The sequence below is a fragment of the Labeo rohita genome, chromosome 10, assembly GCF_022985175.1.
Source record: "Labeo rohita strain BAU-BD-2019 chromosome 10, IGBB_LRoh.1.0, whole genome shotgun sequence".
In the NCBI taxonomy this organism is placed as follows: Eukaryota; Metazoa; Chordata; class Actinopteri; order Cypriniformes; family Cyprinidae; genus Labeo; species Labeo rohita.
In genome coordinates, this window is record NC_066878.1 from 24,533,023 (window position 1) to 24,555,005 (window position 21,983).

The 21,983-nt window shown below is 37.3% G+C and overlaps 1 protein-coding gene across 4 annotated transcripts in view; it reads right to left on the reverse strand.

Moving 5' to 3' along the window:
• Nucleotides 1–21,044, reverse strand: part of erg (ETS transcription factor ERG) — a 36,414-nt gene extending 15,370 nt beyond the window's left edge. For 2 of the 4 annotated variants that reach the window (XM_051121053.1, XM_051121051.1), the window contains exons 1-2: nt 20,925–21,044; nt 9,647–9,725 (exon numbers count right to left, since the gene is read on the reverse strand). In XM_051121053.1, the coding sequence (XP_050977010.1) occupies nt 9,647–9,688 (42 nt within the window). In that variant the 5' untranslated portion in view covers nt 9,689–9,725; nt 20,925–21,044. Of the gene's footprint in view, nt 1–1,584; nt 1,735–9,646; nt 9,726–20,924 lie in introns of those variants that run through there. The other 2 variants (XM_051121054.1, XM_051121052.1) reach the window with 2 other exon arrangements.
• Between the last annotated feature and the right edge of the window lie 939 nt (nt 21,045–21,983).

Here is a 21,983-nt window from a genome sequence, read left to right on the forward strand (position 1 = left end):
TTCATCTAAAATAACACACAATCTTTTGTAACAGTGTAAATGGCTCCTCTGTCACTTTTGATCAGTTGAATCCATCTTTAATGAATAAAAGCATTATTTATTCCTTTTTTTGTTTTGTTTTTTATTTTACTGACTCTTTAGTGTCTCATGGTATTAGAAGTATAGTGTGTGAAAAACAATTCCTGACAAAATCTGAATAAAGCATCACAGATCGGCCATGAACAATACAGGCGTGATCTTCACACGACAGACGAGAAACAGCACGAACCAGAACTGAACTGAAGCAGATGCAAAATAAATGTGTGAAGAGAATAAAATTTTGAACTAAAGAAACACCAAGCTCTGAACTCTGATCACAACTGTAAAAAACAAAAATAAAGTCCATTTCAGCAAACACGCTGTCAGTTAATCAGCCCCAGTTTTCATTCTCAAATTTGACCAACCTCTGTTTTCATGCAACTAATTGAAACAGGGTTTCTGCAAGTTTTATAAAACTAAATGTAAGACTTTTTAACACCAAGTAAGGGAAATTTAAAGAATAAAATGATGGGAACACAACACAACATGTTCTCTAAATCTAAATGTCTTTTGTTAGCAACACTTCAAAGTCTGAAAATGCAACTTCCTTCAGATCTCCATTAATCTGTAATTCATTTGACAAAACAAAATAGCTTTAAGATGAAATATTTCTGCTCACAAACACTAGAAATAACTTTTTTTGTACCTTCATCAGTATTTTTGTCGTTGTCCAGTGCAAATTCATTTTCCAAAATCATGTAGATTTAAGACTGAATATCTCTGCTCGCAAACACTAGAATATGAAAAGAACTTTGACTGAACCTTTTGATCAAACAGCAAAAAAGTTCTTTCTCAGTATCTTTGTTGTTTTCAGCACAAATGTCTAAAGATTCTTAAATCAAGATACATTTACTCCAAATACAAAATGACAGAAGACATGAAAGAGAAACAAAATGACGCGAGCCTATGATTAACACAAGAACAAATATCTGCCGATGGGCTCAGAAAAATCAGCTTCATTTAAAGTTTGAGTTTCTACATGTATTCTGCTGACCCCACTGACAGATATCTGTACTTTTTAATCATAAACGGCCTTTTGAAAACAAGACGTCACATCTTCATTTCGCATCTCCAGTGAATGTGTCTTAATGTGAGGATGTTCAGATATTAGTGCTGGAAAACAACACAAAACATTTTTAGCAGTTCATGCATCATTTAACGCCACGACTTTATGAATTTAAGACTTTCTGTTGTGATTTAAGACCTTAATTTGTGGAAAGGTGAATTTTTTTTAAGGCCCACAAAAACTCTGTAAGAGTTACACCCATCCTTAAAAAACTAAGGGTTGACTAACTCGTACGACTAGTCAAAGTATTTCATGCAACCAGCCACAGATTTGACCAAAGATTCTCCACAAACATTGAAATTCCACACAAACTCTCAGAAGATGAGCAGAATTCATCAGCGCTGGCGGCGAGACGCGTAACGGAGCTGTGGTTTCTCTGGGTGTCGCCCGTCGGCGCTCGTTCTGCTCTCCGCTAGCGAGTGTGAAGGAGCCGCTCTTACCTTGATGGTGCTGGCCATGGTGGAGCAGGACGGGCCCGTCCTCACGCCGCTCCCGTGTGTGCGCGTTTGTGCGTGTTTACGGCGGCGCGTGTGAGTCGCGGTTCTGCCGAGGACGGTTTGGAGCGGATGAGATTGTGCTAAAGCTGGAAGTGAAGTCAGCCCGCAGCAGGAAGAGCTTTCTATTGGTTCTGGACGCGCAGCTCGAAGAAACAGGATATTTGGGAGAGCAGAGATAAGCTGAACTGAAACAATGATGTTTTTCTGGACGTGTGTGAGACCGAGAGACAGACGAACGGGACGGGAGACAGGTGCTGTGAGACAGACAGGATACAGATGTGTGTTACAGACGGATGAAGACTCTGACCTCTGACCTCACACACTCTCCTCAGGTGTGCTCATCTGTCACACACCCATCATGCACTGCAAACACAAGGGTCAAACACACTCGATTACAATTCAACCTGATCGTAGCGACCGACACCACACTCGACAGGACACACAAACTGTTCGAGGCTTAACGGCACAGATCAGGTGTGTGTGTGTGTGTGTGTGTGTGTTGAGTGCTGAGTTGTTCCTCAGATGCTCTTGAGTAACGTCAGTTATTATGAGGAAGTTACAGCGAGACACTTTACAGTGTGACGAAATCACTGAACACAGTAGAAACGCCCTGATACACACACACACACACACACACACACACAAGTTTGGAACAATTAGGATTTTTAACGAAAGAAGTCTCTCTTCCGCTCACCAAGGCTGCATTTATTTAATTAAAAATACAGTAAAATTGTGAAATATTTTTATGTTTTAAAACAGCTGTTTTCTATGTGAATATCTGTTAAACTGTAATTTATTTCTGTGATGCGCAGCTGAATTTTCAGCATCATTACTCCAGTCTTCAGTGTCACATGATCCTTCAGAAATCATTCTAATATGCTGATTTGCTGCTCAACAAACATTTCTGATTATTAGCAATGTTGAAAACAGTTGTGCTGCACAATATTTTTGTGGAAACCGTCATACATTTTATTTTTCAGGATTCACAGATGAATAGAAAGTTTAAAAGAACAGCATTTATTTGAAATAGAAATCTTTTGAAACATTATAAATGTCTTTACTGTCACTTCTGATCAATTTAATTCAGCCTTGATGAATTAAATCATTAATTACTCTGAAAAATCTTATTTTGAATGGCATTTATGGAATTAATTTACAATGATCAATTTCATGCCTTGATGATGTAAATATTATTTTTTTCAGTAAATAAATGAATAAATACTGACCCCAAACATGGGGAGCACAGCAAAAATTTTAAATCAACAACAAAAAAACATCTCAATTTTTTTTTTCTGAAATCAAATAAACGTAGCCTTGGTGAGCAGAAGAGATTTTTTTCAGACAAAATATGTTATTTGAAGCTTTTATATAATTAATTGTAATACATAATTAAAGCTCACCACCACCTGGTGGCATTAGGAAAACAGTGAACGTTGGGCACTATGCTTTTAATATAGTAAAAATAGGAGGAACATGTCAAAGTCATTTATATGTGCCAAACTTCCTGCTGCCAGCTGGTGGCGCTATGACTATAACAGCATATTGGCATGTAGATGTGTTCAGGCCAGGACTCTTACCAAACATGTGAAGTTTAGTGCAGATTGGACATTGCATGTTTAAGTTAGTGTAAAACTAATAATTTTCTGTCACCAGAAGGTGGCGCTATGATTATAATGGAATATGCTAGTTACGAAATCAGATTACTTTTTTAAGTAACTAGAAAAGTAACAAATTAGTTCTTTAGTTCTAGACTAAATGTGAACATGCGTTAACTAATCTCACTCACAAAAAACAGTCTCAGTATTTGTCAAAATGAAACAGTGAAATTCAAACTCAGAATATGATGCAAACCTGCAATAATTAAATGTTAAATAATACAAATATCCTTTATGTATTTAATCCCACATCTCTGCTGCTGATTTTCAGTGATCCAGTTCAGTCATATTAATAAGCAAAATTACTCGAGATAAACTGACATTTGCTCTTCTTCTTTATTTTTTATTGCTGAAGATTTTTAAACTTTCTTCTTCTGTGTTCTACTGTACAGATGTGAATTTACTTTTCCTTCAGCCTGAGGCTTTTGTTGTGAAAAGGCTTTTACATCTGACAAAAATAGAACTTTTTATATTAAAATCAAACAAGCAAGACCTGCCCAGATTTAAAAAGTAACATAACTCAAAAGTAACGTAACGCATTACTTTCCATAAAAGGAAATAAGTAACGTAATTAGTTCCTTTTTTAGGCAGTAATGCAACATTGTAATGCATCACTTTTAAAAGTAACTTTCCCCAACACTGCGCGTGTTCAGGACACGACTCTCATCAAACGTGAAGTTTGGTGCAGATCGGACATTGTATGCCTGAATTACAACAATTTCCTCTTTCATGGAGAAACACTGAACTTTGTCAGGCCGCCATGATCACGCCCTTCAATGAAAACTCACAATTTAACGTCACAAAGGCCTTTCGATTACACCAAACAAATTTGGTGTTGATCTGATTCAATCTCTATGAGGAGTTTGTTTAATTATGCCTGAAAATGCCAACAAAATGGCACAAAACTTGACAAGAAAATTAAAAAGTAACAGACTTCCTGTTGAGTTTCCGGGGGACTTTTTGTAGGTTACATGTGTCTACTAGTGTTGTACGATATACTGGTACTTAAAAAGTATCACGATACACTGCTTTTAAAAACGGTACGATTCCGCATTTTACTAGTAGCGGTACTTTAGGAATGCACTTTAATAAGAGCCGTATTTCTGAGCGTCTGTGTTAGTGAATGGCGCAGACGTGCGGTTTTGTTTACTACACACAAACACGTGACGCTCGCTGTGTTTTCAGCCTCTGCCGCCTCAGTATGTGAACACATGAACATCATCTCTAGAACTGATCTGAGAGTCACTTCATCATCATTTTACTGCTTCTTTTGCGGAAAACCATCGTCATATAATGAAGACCCTAAAGGCAACCCGTCAAAATAAAAGTTCGGTTTAACTTGACAGTCAGAAATATATTAATATATTACTTAATGTAAAGATACTACTACTAAAAATAATAAAAATATTATTAAAACAATGTTTAAGGAATATTTACCAGAATTTATTTACCAGAAAATTGTAAATACACAACACAGTATTTCTGGAAAAAAAAAAGAAAAGAAAAGAAAGTAATAGTCTATAATAAATTAATTCTTTATCAAATCTAATTATCCTTTATTATTACTTATATTAATTTTTATTAATACATCAGACATGCTTTTGATTATTAAAATGTAATGAAACGATTAAAATAGAACCTATAAAATGAATGGAAAAAAGAAATTCACAAACAAGTTTTCCTTTAGTTTGTTACTTGCGTCTGGGTTCTTATTATTAATAACAAAGATAAAATAACAAAAAAATGACTATGTCATGATATAAATTGCGGTTGTGAAATAAATGTACTATATCATGAAATAAGATTTGTCTTTATCCTGTAAGCTAATTTACCACTATAGCAAAGATCTCTACACACCTGTGGATTCAGTAGTTGTTCACAATAATCCTGTGTAGTGTCACTGGCATGTGATTATTATTATTTTATTAGTATTCTTTTTTTTCAAGGGGGGATGAAATGCTTTGTTTTAATAGGTAAAATAACTATGATCTCCATTTGGATCATCTATTATTCAATTACTTTTCCTGCTGTTCTGTTTTTTTCATAGTATCGGTTCAGTAGTAGTGTTGTGATATTTTAGTCAGGCATCGTATCGAAGTCAAAATTTTGGTATCGTGACAACACTAGTGTCTACTGTATTTCGTACATGTATGTGAAAGAGCTCGAGGGGCAACTTGTTGAACTTCTGTAGGTGGCACTATCAAGCCATTCGCCCCACTCACTTCTGAAACCCATATTAGATGTACATTTTCACCACTTCTGGCATGTGTGCAAAGTTTCATGAGTTTTTGCGCATGTGTAGGCCCTCAAAAATGCAACTCATTTTGGAGGAGGAGAAGAAGCAGAAACTGAGCAATTCCAACTGCGTCTCGGCCCTAATTACAACCCACATTTTAACAATTTAAAAAAAAGCTTTTTCTACCCCAAAAATGAGATTCTGTTAAGTTCAGCTCCTTCCTATATGGTTAAATAGGTTCAAACACACACACACTCAAAGCTCTGTCACGCTACAGGAAATCACAAGCAAAGAGAGCAGCATCTGCCCGCAGGACAACGGCATTCCTGCATTCTCATGGAAAAGAGACTCATCTCTCCGCTGAGAGACAATCAAATGACACAGACTGACAGACAGACAGCAGACATACCGACAGAAGGCTGAATATGAGACTTCAGCAGAACTTCAGCATGATGCTTCACACACCACATCATCATCATCATCATCATCACTACAAGCATTTCATGCAACAGGTGATTCACAGTCAAACATGCCTTACAGCCACAGCATGAACGAACATTCATAATATCTTATATTTCTTGTATTACATATTCATATATACACAACCTACATCCATCTTTGCAAAAAAAAAAAAAACACTTTTCAGATTTCAGAGAAAACACAACAACACAAGTTTAGAGCAAACCACACACACACACACACAGACTCACGTGAAGATCATGTCGTGTTCACAGCCTCACAGACGGACGCGCTGAGAAACTCCTGTCCCGCTGCGGCACAGAACTCATCTGAGCGGACAGATCACCACCAACCCTGAGCACCCGTGTGTGTGTGTGTGTGTGTGTGTGTGTGTGTCAGTGTCACTGTTTGGCGCTGGTCCTGCTGAGGCTGCTGGATAACAAATGTCTGGAGATCTGCAGGTTTTCTGCACATGCTGAACGTGAGCAAAGCTCCTCCATCACAACACACACACACACACAGATGGACAGACAGAGCTGCGTCTGAACGTCTTCACTACTGTACAGTGTGTGTGTGTGTGTGTGTGTGATCTACAGGACAGTATGAAAGAAACCAGATGACCTGCTATTTCTGCTAATGGACACTTCACTCTCCCATGAGGCCACAGGAGTCACGAATGACAGGAACTGTGACATAATTACTTTAAAACTTAATTATAAAGAATGTCATTAAAGTTTGCCGTATTAACACTAATATGAACACTGTTTGATTATTGGTGATGATGTTAGACAGCAGCAGATCTCTACAGACCGCAGGGATTTTTATTTTGACGTGGTAGAGTTTTCCCCATCTGTTTATGATGACAGGACTGACTGTATTTATATTAATGTCACATTGTAGAAGAAACCTGACGTTTCATCACACGTGTGAATCCTGAGGCTGATGAAACACGGGACAATGTTGCCAAACGACGTTTCTTAGGCACTTTCTTGGTTTAGATGAGTGGTGGGCTCCGTGTCTCACCCCGACATCATCACCCATCAACATTTGCTCAAACATTTGCTCCGTGAATCATCACCTGAGAGAATGTGAAAACTTTGGACGTAAAACTTGACACTTGACTTGACTGAATGATTTTATAAACATTTATAATTTTTTTTATCATGAAAAACAGATACATGTAGATCAGGGTTTGCCAAAAAACGAACCCTCCTTGCCCGACGGTCTTTCCTAAATTTCTTCCTTGATTCGCATGGTTCACAGCAAGGATGAAATGGATCACAGCTGATCATTTGCACGTGTTTCAAAGTCTGACTGAATTAAACATTTAAGCGTTTTAAGCCATTGATACACATGAGGTGAAAGAGAAATCAATTCATTCCTTGCACAGTGTTATTTTCATGCACACAGAGAAACACGTTTCAGACAGCACACAAACACTCAGCTGAATCCTTTCACGTCTCCTTGTGTCCGAATGGACACAAACACAAAAAAATATTTCAAAACACCCATCTCGACACATATTTTTATAAACATTGGTTCAGTCTTAAGTGAACCAACTTAATGTAGTCACCCCCTTGTCATCCAAGACGTTCATGTGTTTCTTTCTTCAGTCGTAAAGAAATAGTTTTTTTGAGGAAAACATTTCGGCATTTTTCTCCATATAATGGACTGATATGGTGCCCCGAGTTTGAATTTCCAAAATACAGTTTAAATGCGGCTTCAAAAGGCTCTAAAAAAGCAGAGGATGAAGGCTCTTATCTAGTGAAACAGTTGGTTATTTTCTAACAAAAAAAAAAAAAAAAAGGAACATGTAAATACTTTTTAACCTCAAACACTCGTCTTGTCTTACTCTGCCTGAACTCTGTTTCTCCGGTTCAAGACAGTTAGGGTATGTCGAAAAACTCCTATGTCATTTTCTCCTCAAACTTTAAAATCTTCAAAATTGACCTTCTCTGCACATTCACTTTGTAAACACTGGGTCGGCACTTCTGCGGTAATGTAGGATGATTTTAAAGTTGGAGGAGAAAATGAGATGGGGGTTTTTCGACATACACTAACTGTGTTGAACTGGAGTGCACAGAGTTCAACTCAAACGTTTGAGATTTTGAGTTTGAAAAAGTGTATAAATCGTACATTTTTTTTGAAAAAAAAACGATTGTTTCTCTAGATGAGACCCTTCTTCCTCAGCTGGGATCGTTTACAACTGCATTTGTGATCATTTGAAGCTGCATTTAAACTGACTTTTGGAAGTTCAAAATCACCATATCAGTCCATTATATGGAGAAAAATCCTGAAATGTTTTCCTCAAAAAACACAATTTCTTTACGACTGAAGAAAGAAAGACATGAACATCTTGGATGACAAGGGGGTGTGTACATTATCTGTAAATTGTTGTTCTGGAAGTGGACTTCTCCTTTAATCAAACAACAAAACAGCTTTAACAAACATTATTCTGTACAGTACTTACTTTATACAGTGAACACTGTTAGGACTGAGTTGTGTTGTTTTGGGTATTTTGGTTTCTCTTTTCTGTTGTAGGTTTTCTGATTTGGGGCGTGACTCGAGTGCACCTGATGCGCGTCATGGCTCGTATTTAAACGTGATGCAAGAGTTCGTCGGCGCTGCTGCTCCGCTGACGCGTGGGCAGTTTGCCAGAGCCGCGCTCCAATTTGTGACATTATGTTTTGTTTCGCATTCATTCACTAGCGCTGACCACACTTCACTGTGCATCCACTCATTTGCATTTCACCCTGATCGAACCTACTGATACTGATGTCCTGATTATGTTATTTTGGTTAATTTTGTTGTAATAAATATTATGTTTTAAGTTATTCCGCCGTGTCATCTCCCTTAATGTTACATCTTTAAGCCAGGTGTAACAACACTATGCAGTGTTATTTTACACTTAATTGTTATGTTTCTGTATCTTAATGTTAGACCTTACTTTATTTGTAGTCTAGTTATACATTATCTATGCTTGTCTTTAAAAATGTTTGACCTTTATTAATTATGCTAAGGAGTACTTAAAGTGTTCCTTAAATAATAATACTACTACTAATAATAATAATAATAATAGTACTTCTTTCTGCTCACCAAAAAAAAAAAAAAGTCCTGTGAAAAAATTATCTGTGACTGAAATATAAAGATATTAGGGCTGTCAAATCATGATTAATTGCATACAAAATAAACATTTGCCTAATGTGTGTGTACTGTGTGTAATTATTATGTATATATAAATACACCCAAATTAATGTATATTATTGTGTGTATTATTACATATTATATATATATATATATATATATATCACGATTAATGCTGTCCCAAGACATGAACGGGTATTGTTTTGGTTTTAGGACAACTTTGTTGTCAAATGTTGACTACTGTATATACATTATATATAAAATGTAAAGTATATTCTATTCTATTGTCTACAATCACAGAAGTTTTTGATCATGCTGATTTGTCCACAGTGAAGTTCAGCCGAGGTCTCTTTTATTCGGGGTAGCTGAATTCATTTTGGGCTGCCAAAATCTGAAGAAAGCCTGCCTGAAGGGCTACCAGAGATTTTGCGAGCACAGTAGATAGAAAAGACAGACAGACTCTGTGTACATGTGTGTGCATGTCTATGTGAGTGCATATATATATAGATACCTTGTGTTTGACTGGTTCTGGTTCTGCTCCAGTCTGGATCATTTCCTCCGACAGACATCAGACATCTGACCACTGCAGCCTAAAACACACACACACACACACACACACACAGATGGATAAATGCTTTCAGCATCAGCACAGATGGATGTTTTTTAAAATGTGTGTGTTCAGCATGGCACAGTTATAGTAGTTATTAGAGTTTATCTAGTTCAGAGATTCCCAAACAGGTTTGTAAGTTAATAGAAAAGGAAGCATCTATTTACACTAAGTGCACATAGCCTGTCTTGTTGGCAGAGGCTGTTACACTAACTCCGCCCACCAGCGTGTGATTGGGTTAGTCAACACTACACATCACTACAATCACAACATATCAGCTCCAGTGGTGCAGGTGATAAAGCGCGTGCTGTCGTCTTTTCGACGCAATCGACCTGGGTTCGAAATTCGCCTCAAAATCTCATATCATATCAGACATGCATTTATTTTCAAAAAAAAAAAAATATAATTTACTCTATTTGCAGTAAGTATTATAAATAGCAAATCCTGCTATTTTAATACACTGTAAATAGAATCTACACAGTGTTAATTTCACCAACGAAACTATGACAAAAAATGTTTGTTGACGAGCTTTTTTCGCCATGACTAAGATGAGATGAAGACTATCAACGTGCAATTTCGTTGACGAAATAAGACGAGACTAAAATGTATTTAAAAAAAAAAACTTTCCCAAAAACCTCTCTTTATTTTCGTCAAAGGAGACAAAATGTTATTGTGGACTGCTTCACACGCCTCTACCACGCGAGCTTTCGTGTGCGGTTGCCAGATAACAAGAGTTCAAATGCCCCATCTGTTGCAAGTATACATTTTCTGCCCAGTGTTTCAATTATTTTAAGCAATCCAGCAACCATGCGCATGCGCTCGCTCCTCATTGCTCGTTGCCACCGCTGATGATCTGAAAACACAGACAAACAAGCTGGAGTTTAGTGATCTAAATGAAAGCGTCATTCAGCCGTCTGTGTTCTGTCATGAGATCTCCACTTTAATAGAGAAACATAGGCTATTGCAATTTGGAATGAATTACTATTAGGAATTTCACTGTTAAAATATTTTTTGTTTTAGCAGTTTTCATAATGTAGACAAAAAGAGTGTGCAAGTCTTTGGTATTAATTTATATAATAAAAAGCCTATAATAAATCAGAACACTAGATGAGGTCAAATAAACCATGTGTTTAGGTCCACATTCTACTGATTTGTGCTTAGGGGTGAAAGTGCAATACTTAAAATGCAAAAGTAAATTTCTCAAATGACAACACTCATTACGATCATTATTTTAAGCAAAACTAATTTTCATCAGTTTAACTATTATACAACATGAAGAAAATGTGACTAAGATTTCACTGACTAAAATGCTTAAATACATTTCGTTGACTTACACTTGACTAAACAAAAACAGGACATGGTTGACTAAATATGATAACTAAAAAATACATTTGAGTAAGACTAAGACTAAAAAATGGCTGCCAAAATTAAATAATTAATGATTAATTAAACAATCGAATTGCTAAATTGTCAAGTTTTCATTGACCAAAACTAAACTAAAATACTTTAGATTTTCTTTGACTAAAACTAGACTAAAATGTTGAGACTTTTAGTCGACTAAAACGTGACTAAAACTAAACAGGATAAGGTTGACGAAATATGATAAAAACTGACAAGGACATTTAACACGGGTCTTAGGGCCTTATGAAATCTGTTTTATTTTTTCCCTGTTTTCATTTTTCTCAACTCCTTTTTAATGGTTAAATTAAATTGCATTAATCAAAGAGCATGTCTAATTAATTAAAAACATTAAACATACAATTTCACATCAATTTAATAAAGGTTTAACAAAAATGACATGTTTAGGGCCCTATGAAATGTTTTTTTTTTTTCTCACCATATGTTTTATTGTTATCAAATTCTGTGTTTTATCATGTCTAATTATTTGAATGCATACTTAATTTATTCAAATTTATTCTTAAAATAGCCTTACGAAAGGTCAGAAATTCTGTGTTGTGTATTTAAAATGTTCTGGTTATTAAATGAAGGCATAAAACATTCATTTCATTTATCTTTTATTTATTGAAAATTAAGCAAACTTTTTTGGGGCAAACAAAGGGAATTTACTATTAAAATTAAAACATGGAAGAAATGTTGTGTGATTATACCCTAAAAATAATGTTTGTTTCATTGTAGTAGTAGTAGTAATAGTAGTAATATATTTCTGGCACAATGTCTTCAAGTTAAAACCGGACTTTTATTTTGACGAGTTGCCGTGTTTACCTTTACATTTCTGTGTGTATATGATATAACGCTAGTTTTCCTAAAATGCAACGATCAAATGCTCATGAAGATACTGTTCATGTATTTTTGTCCTCACTTAGTGAAACTACAGACGCTGAAACCACCGCCAGCGTCACGTGCACTTCGGTGTGTAGTAAACAAAAGCGCTCGTCTGCTGCGTTCATTAAAACAGAGACAGGATTCACATTTAAATGGTATTTTTGCGGCGGAATATTTACAGACACTAGTACATACTGAAGTTTGATTTAAGTGTAATCACCTACTTTTGATTAATTCATTCAAACTTTGATAAATTCTGTGACATTCTGTGTTATTCAGTAAATTACGTTCTTATGACTGAAAACTGAAAATAGCCAACAAAATTAACACTAGTGCAAACAGCCACTGACTAATGAAAATCAAATTATTAATTAAATCATAAAAAAAAAACCAATCAATCAAAACACATACTAAAAATACACTATTTGTTTTTAATAAATAATTTATTTACTGGTTTACCTGCATGTCATGTGATCAGTGAACATTATTATTAATTTAACATCTCAAGAGGACTTTCTGTTCATGCTCCAAAACATGACCTGATGACACTAGAGATGATCACGACACAGATCACTTATAAACTCACATGGACTGTGACAACTACAACAGCGTCCAACAGCCTCCTGAAACACATCTGCAGCAGCAGCCGCTGTAATTACAGCACAAACATCAGCATTAAACACATGATGGATCTGAATCTGATCTCCGTCTGTCATTAGTGAACGTCCCCAGACTTCAGTTCAGCAGAAAATTACAGCGGTGAAACCATGAAAGACGAGCTTATAATGACACGTCCAGCCGTGATCATGACGTCACTGTGACCTCATGACGGGAACCAGTCCAGCTGCACACGCCTGCATCACGCGTGCGTGTGTCTGTCTGTCTGTCTGTCTCTCTCACACACACACACACAAATGCACAGTGTGAGACACAGTGTGTGTGAGTGAAAGTGTGTGTGTGTGTGGTCTTATCAGACGTCTTTAATAGCCCTTGAAGAATTACACCACTTAGCATATTTCCAGCAAATTAGCCACATATGTGTGTGTTCTCACGTGTGTGTTGTATTGTGTGTGTGTGGAGTTTGGCCGTCAGTCTGTTTATTCTCACACAAACGCGGCTGGCGTCTGCGGTCAGCTGTTCCTCTCTTCTGATTGGACGAGAGCTGGAATAACATACTAACTCACTACGCTCACTACTCTGCACTTTCTATGTGAACACAACAGCAGCAGTGAATGTGAGACATATATATACGACAGCACACTGTACTGCATCCCACAATGCAATGCGCTCACCTGGACGCCACATTTACACACAAACTGCATTCAAAAAACAAAACCAGAGGTGAACACTGATTTAACGTCTGACCACATTTACCTTTGCGTCACTGGGAATCACACAATCAAAGATTTCAAATCTCGTAGTGTTTACCAACAGTTCACGCATCGCTACACTTGGAACATTTTGTTAAAGTTTTAGTAATTTTGCTGTGTTTCTGTCACTTTCAGTTTTTATTTTTATTTCAGTTTTAGTTATTTTAGTACATCAAGTTAAACTCAATTCAAATGAGAAATGCTGCCTGGCAAGTTAATTTAGAAAGTTTTTATATTTAATTTCAATTAAAGTTTATTTTATTTCAAGTTATGAAAATGCTTTTATTTATGGTTTTAATTTAAATATGTTTTAGTTTTAGTTATAATAAGTTTACATTATCTACTGTATAACTACATACTGCACAGAACTCTAAAATCTCTCTGAATTTCCAGGACTTTCAGGGAATTTTCAAGCACTATTTTTTTGATTTTCAAGGAGAAATCTTACTTATGTCTTCTATTTCAAATTCTAAAAAGAGAGAAACAGATAAAAAAATATACTAATAAAAAAATGGCAAAAATAAAGAGAAGCACATGTGAAGTATTGTTACACAGTATAATACACTTTTACTACAGTAAAACCACAGTGAATTTTCTTAAGGAATTTGTATTTGCGTATACTTTGTACTGCCTTTATGGTTTGATATTTTCTACTGTTACAAAAAAAAAAAAAGATTTGCGAAATCGCTTCAAAATCCTGATCTAAAACAATTGATTTGCGAACCCCCTCTGCAGTCCCGATCTGAATCAAATGATTCACGATTCACACTCTGAAGAACCATCATTTCGGATCAGGACTCAGAGCGCTGATAGCGAATCATTTGACTTCGATCGGAACTTCACGAATCGCGAATCAATTAATTTAGGTTGGAACCTCAAATCATGTATCACGAATCATTTGATCTGAATATTCGATTCAAGAAATGACTCACAAACCTGTTTTGATCTAAATCAAATGATTTGCGATACACAATTTGCCTTAAATCGAATGATTCACGATACATGATTCAATCTGAGTGCTTTAAACAAGTGAATCATTTTGTGACGCAATGGTTTAACTGATTCCGTTACAAAAAATCATCGAAATTCGAAAATGAATAGTGAAGTTGCTTGTAGATCGCTTGAAATGAATGATCGAGTCACAAGTTTGAATCAATCAGAGCGGTTCCAGCGTAAATGACTCTGTTCGCGTCTTCAGTCGTGTTTACAAGACACTGTCAGTACTACTACTGGCTTAGCTCAATTGCTTTCTAAAATTAAGTGAAAAAGGTATGATGTTTTTTTGATTGTGTGAATTTTGCATGAAAAGATATTTGCTTATTGACAAAATTAAACACTGATTTCTTAGATACATTTCAATAATGGAAGCACTTTTGAGTACCTCTACGGGAATACTGCTATTTTCAAGGGTTTTCCAGGCCTTAAATTTCAAGAAGTCAAATTCAAGCACTTAAGCACCTTGTACGAACCCTGCTGTAAAAATCTATGAGATTCATAAACACATAAACAGTTTGGGCTGAGAGTGAGAGAAAGACATTAATAACCACATACTATTATGCGAACAATATTCACATTCTAATGAGATGAACTAGCAGCGCCGGTTTCTATACTAGAGGAAAATACGAGCTCATGTGCGAGTGAAATCCACCTGACGGATCCAACAGTTTCCCATAATCCTGTTCACCCAGAACCAAGCGCTGCGTCATCGCTCCGGCTGCGGTGGGTCTCGCGTCTCGCCTCACGCTTCGCCGTAAGTAAACCTCACTGAGGTTTTGTCACCGAAGATCACAACAAATCTGTGATGGAGCTGCAGCGCAAGCGAATCCAGGAAAAACACTCATGCGTCCAAACGTGCCGAGTTCTGACTCACAGCGCTGCTGTTTACTGTCTGACCCAGTTAAACTGATCCAACACAAGCACCGCTGATTAACCAGCTACACACGCCGTTAACCTGTTGCACACAGACAGAGAACGAGAGCGATTTCTGCTGAGCTCACTGATATGATGCTGACGTGGTTGCTAGGGTGTTGTTATGCGGTTGCTAGGGTGTTCTCAGAGTGTGTTTTTTTGTATGGAAAGATCTTGGTTTGCAGATAAAAACATTAACTCAAATCTACACCAAAACAAAAGCTCTAAATCATCACACAAATGCATTACTATTTATAATATTAAAAAACTGTATTAAAAAACTATGTTGTGCAGCACTTTCAATGACAACAATGCAACATTCTTTTGTAAAAGGAACTGCTGAATTTTTTTTTTTTTTTTTCACACACACGCTCACACACACTGACAAACACACTTTCTAACAAAAACACATTCACACACACTCAGAAACATACTCACACACTTACACAAAAAAAGATCACACACATACTTACACGAACACTCACATACACATTCGCGAACACTCTCTCCCTTACTCACATTCACTCGCACACTCACTCAAACAAGCACTTGCACACTCTTGCACACACGCACTCATGCACACTCGTACTCTCTCACACACAAACATGCACAACCACATACAGTCAAACACGCACTCACACAAATACTTACAAACACATGCACACGCACAAGCATTCGCACACTCTTGCACACACTCACACGCACACACTTACATGCAGTCACACACATACACACTGACACGCGCATTTTGCACCCTCACACAAACACACACACTCGCCCGTGCGCCCTCAAACAAACACTCACAAACACACGCACTTACACACTCACACACATTTACATGCACAATCGTGCACTCTCTCACTCACATGCACTTACTCGCACACAGTTGCACACACGCACACACATACTCTCACAAAAACAGACTCACGCACACCCACATACACTCAAACATGCACTCACCATCACACACTCACAAACAAATGCATATGCAAACTCACTTTCGCACTCACACACACTTACACACACAATTGCACACTCACTCCCTTACTCACATGCACACTCAAATATGCACTCGCACCCTCACACAAACACTCACAAACACATGCGCTTGCACACACTTGCATGCACAATCGCACGAGCGCTCTTGCACACATGCACTCATGCACAATTGTACTCTCTCAGAGACTCGCACACACATCCACATACAATCAAACATGCACTCGCACCCTCACACAAACACATGCACTTGCACACACGCACACATGCACTCGCACACCCACTCACTTGCACAAGCATTTGCACACTCTTACACACACACACACACACACGTAAAAACTTACACATACACACCGCATTGTGCACCCTCACACAAACACATACAATCACTCACACGCACTCATGCACACTTGTACTCTCTCACACAAACACACTCACACACATGCACTTGCACTCACTTGCGCACATGCACAATCGCACATTCACTCCCTTACTCGCATGCACTCGCGCACACACACACACACATTCAGTCATGCACACTCGTACTCTCGCACCCACACACACTCACAAACACATGCACTTGCACACTCAAACACACTAAAGCACAACTGCCCACTCACTCTCTTACTCTCTCCCACAAAAAGACTCACACACACTCAAACACGCACTCGCACCCTCACACAAACACTCACAAACATACACACTCATACACTCACACACAGTTGGACACACTGCCTCTCTCACACACACACACACTGAGGGAACTCTAAAATTAGTTTTTACGGTCTGTAACAGCAGATTTACGGGCGATTTAATTTGCAGTCTCCAGCACGCTGACTGCAGGCCGTCACACAAAAACAACACGGCTGGATGAGGCGCGTCACGCGGGACTCACGGCTCACGTGAACACGCGCATTAATGCGCACACACGGTTTGAGTTAGCAGCGAGCGTGTGCCGTCTGCGGGCCAGAGCGCGGTTTACCGCTTCATTCCTCTCCTCGGCCGCCGCTCGTCCTGGACGCCTGCAGCTCATTCCTGCGTTCATACGGTAGCTGCGTGCGTTCTGATGTGTCAGGGTGTGTTCGACTAAACACGGCAACTTCACAACAACAAACACACACTACACTACCTTCAAAAACAAAACATCCAAAAATTCATCCAAAATCACCACCATCACTCCAACCTTTTGTGTTTTCACACAAAACAAGATATTTTGAAGAAGAATGGACTGGACTTTAACAGCATCAAAATCCTTCCTTATATCAGCAGCATGTCAATATTTAACAAAAATTATGAAGTTTGATAAATATAAAAACTAATAATGATGCTCAAACAGACTATCTGAAGGACAGTGTTATTATATTATCCAGTAAGATGATTAATCAGATGATGTTTGTCTTTATTGGCTCGGGCTGATAAACACACGCTTACAGCCTTAATAAGTTCTCGTGTGTTTTCTGAGCTCTTGCGAGTGATGCTGAAGACTTCTTAGGTTCTCACTGGAAGTTTGTTGAGATTTATACTTCACTGAGTTTTCACCCACATAAATGAAAATGAAGATAAGTCTCAAATCTGAAGTGTTCTGCATGCACACTATACTTACATAGATACGCCCTAAATAGGTTTAGGATTGAGACTCAAACGCTTCCCATTATAAACCCTACAGACGCTAACAGTGGAACTTTAAGCAATCTTGATCATAACATTTGGACTTGAGAAAGTCTAAGGAGCAGGAATTAACAAAACGAGCTGAGGATCTGAGTTGATTTCCAAAAAAGATTTTTCAAAGTTTTCAGAAATAAAGATTGCTGGAGAACGATTTACAAGAAAATACTATTTTAGTTTTCCTATTTCAGAATTTTACATTTAATTCATTGTGATACTTGATTTTTTTTTTGTTTTTTTTTTATTAATTGCGGTTTTTATTCACATTTTTTTTCTTTTGTAACTATTTGTGAAATTTACTAGCAATTTCTCAGTGAAAATAGTTTCAAAGTAAGTCCTATTTTTTCCGTGTAAAACCAAAATGTTTGCTGCCCAATGACACAAAGACAGCTGCTGCGGTTAAACCAAACAAAACAACAACAGAAAACGGGTGGTTCTGCAATACTCTGAGATACTCATTTTAAAAAAGGAGGAAAAACAATCATGACCAACCAGCTTAGCAATGTTTGGATAATTTGAAAAAAAATGATAAAATGCAATTAATATCAGTGAAATCACTGCATCAGATGAATAACAAAACCTGAACTGATGTGAATAATGGCACTGTTTTGTTTTTTTAGAGCTGCTTTACAGATATTTACAGCTTTACATATTTGATTACATTTGAATAATTGATTTTGTTATTATGTTTTGTTCTGTGAAGCCGTATTGTATAAACCAGTACAGAAATAAATGTGACTTGAGACGGACTGATTTTATTTTATTATATAGTCCATAGTTTCGTATGTCCTCTAACAGACGTACGCGCTGCAATCCGAGCAGAATTAGTGACAAAAACAACAGTAAAAAAAAATTCAGATGCTTTATGACTTTGAGATCTGTCAGATATGACACTCGATCCCATTTAAACTCACACAGTCGCGGCTCTTTGAGAGATAATCGCAAACAAAAGCCCGTTCGATGATTCATTTGCAAGCGGCGTGAAGCCAAACACTGAAGCCGGCAGCAGCAGATCAATCTGTGCAGGAGAATTATTCATATCGCAAGGAGAAAATATGGAGAGGAAATAGATGAAATTTTTTATTTCAGCATCCTCCCTGTTTTAGATTAGCCTGATTTACAGAAGCCAAACGCAGGCAGAGAGACAGACAGAAAGACACGGCGAGAGAGACACGAGAGTCCAGCAGATGCTGCTCAAACGCTCAGAAATGACACAGAATCAGCCACATCACCACACTTCTGATTCACTGCGGCTCGTTTACCCTCTGAACCACACGCAAATATAAATCTGCAGCTCTGGAGGAACGACAATCACTGAAACCGCTCTAATATTACTGTCGATCAAAATTACTTTTCAAACAATGCTGCTGGCCAAAATTCTGTTGCATATTTACACTTTTAGCTCATTAAACTGCTCCTACTCTAGTGTTAATCAAGGAACATCTTTAATGTAATATTTCTACAAGATGCTACACTGTAAAGAACAAATGTTAAAAACTGTAAATGAAAAATTATTTTTGGAGAATTATCTATTTGAGCTTGTTCATGTTAAATTCAGTCTGTTACTTGAAATCTATTTCTTTGTAGCTGTTTGTGAAATACACTATTGTTTTAATGCTTCGGCGTAGATGCATTAAATGATAAATATAATGATGCATTTTGAGACAAATGCACGTCGGCAGACACGTGCATTCATATTTGATCAGTTCTGATGAGCTACAGAAACACTCGCTGAGCGTCACAGCAAACCAACAGAAAACTGAACGCACATTAATTTAACAAATCGCTCTATATCACACAAAAGTTTGGAAAGAAATGAATACTTTTATTCATCAAGCACACATGAAATTGCTCAAAAGTGACAGTAAAGACATTTATAATGTTACGAAAGATTTCTATTTTAAATAAATGCTGTTCTTTTGAACTTTCTATTCATCTGTGAATCCTGAAAAATAAAACGTATGAGTTTCCACAAAAATATTAGGCAGCACAACTGTTTACACAAAAGTTTGTTGAGCAGCAAATCAGCATATTAGAATGATTTCTGAAGGATCATGTGACACTGAAGACTGGAGTAATGATGCTGAAAATTCAGCTGCGCATCACAGAAATAAATTACATTTTAACAGATATTCACATAAAAAACAGCTGTTTTAAATTCTAATAACATTTCACAATTTTGTACTGTATTTTTGATCAAACAAACGCATCACTGGTGAGCAAAACAGACTGTTTTTCAGAAACTCACACATGCATAAACACTATAAGCTGGTTCAGTTTACAGAGGTAAAAGACGTCTGTCCATCTGAAAAAGACCAGCACTACAGCCGTGACCGAGTCACACACTACAAAGCCCGAACTCAAAGTCACGATTATGTGTAAAACACACAGTTCTCCCTGCGGACAGATGGATTTCAGCTTCTGCTTTTTCTATCACTGGACTCACAGAGAGCGTTTCATTCATCCACCAAACTTCACTACTGAAAACAAGCATTTCAGCTCATAATTCTGATACCAGGCCACATATACTAACACAAAGGTGACTATCTGAAGTGTGTGAGTTCAGAGCATCACTTGACCCTTGACCTCTCGGGTCAGGGGTCAGTGTTCAGGCTGGTCTTGAACTGTCAGAATTGCGTTTTCGACTCAATCTTGTGTGTCAAACAGCATTTCTTCACTGTTAAAGCTCATGAACACAGACAGTCGCCGTACTCAGATGTAACGCTGCACTACTGTAACTTATTTGCCTTTATTTACATCGTAACATCAGTACAGCGACATCATTTCTCTGAGTAATGTCGCACAGAGTAACATCCACATGCGCAAACACTCGAGCACTTGTCTGTAGGAGAACTGTGAGTGAAAACTAACGGAGCGGAGAAGTTTCTCATGCTTTAGTGTGTTGACACGAACAGAAGAACAATCATAAACCAGCAGCAGAAAAGCCGTGACAAACTCACCATGTGAATGTGGACGTGAATCTCTCAGCATGTCGTCGGTGGATTTCGCTGTCGGTGGCGGTAGTTTGTGCTGAAGTGAAGCGCATCAGCGGAGAAACAGACGGAGGCTGCGTGTCAAACTCTAGCGCGCTCCCTACACGGACAACATGGCGTCACGCGCGCGCACTCAGTACATACTGCGTACAGAACCGCTGTCAGTCAAGACACCTCGATAGGTTTACACCATCGAGTGTACAATAGATTTAGATTTGTGATTTGTTTACGTACATAGATTTTTATATATAAGTATAAATGAATATCTTTAATTATTAATACTGATAGTACTATACAATTATAAATAAAATATTTCATCCATTTTTATACGAATAAAAGGGGGAGAATTTTAAATGGAACTTATCTGATAACAACAGTTCTTATATGAATGCCCTAATAAATAGAATAGGCTTAAATCATGTATAGTTTTCAGTACTCGTCAATCTTTTCTTGCCGCTTTTCACATCCACTAATGTTTCTCTTTAACACGGGACACGGCACATGTGAGTGTCTAGTTCACTACTCGGATTTTGTAATGTTCATCGAATCTCATTTTGTAAGTGACTTTTCTTTCTGTTTTAAAAATGCTTTCTTTGGATTGTTTGAGCACTTGAAAGAGAACAATCTGTCTCTAAACCTCTCTTCTCTTTATTTAAAGAAGATCTAGACAAGTGAAACTATCAAAAGTTCTGTTAATCCTAAATCAGTGAAAACTGCATCTCTATATTCATCCTATGTGAAAAAACATGCTTACTACACTTTTACTAAAATAAAAACATGGTCAATTTTTTAAAAAAGGATTTGTATTTGTGTATTTATTTTTTCTTTCTTTCTTTCTTTCTTTTTTTCTGTTTTGTCTTGCTTTTATAACTGTACTGCCTCAATGGTTTGACATTTTGTACTGATTAATTAAAAAAGGAATCAGAAAAATACGTGAACCCGCTCCAAAGTCCCAATGAATAAAATGATTCGCGATCCGCGCTCCGAACTTCCGATTTTAATCAAATGATTCGCGAACCTGCACTC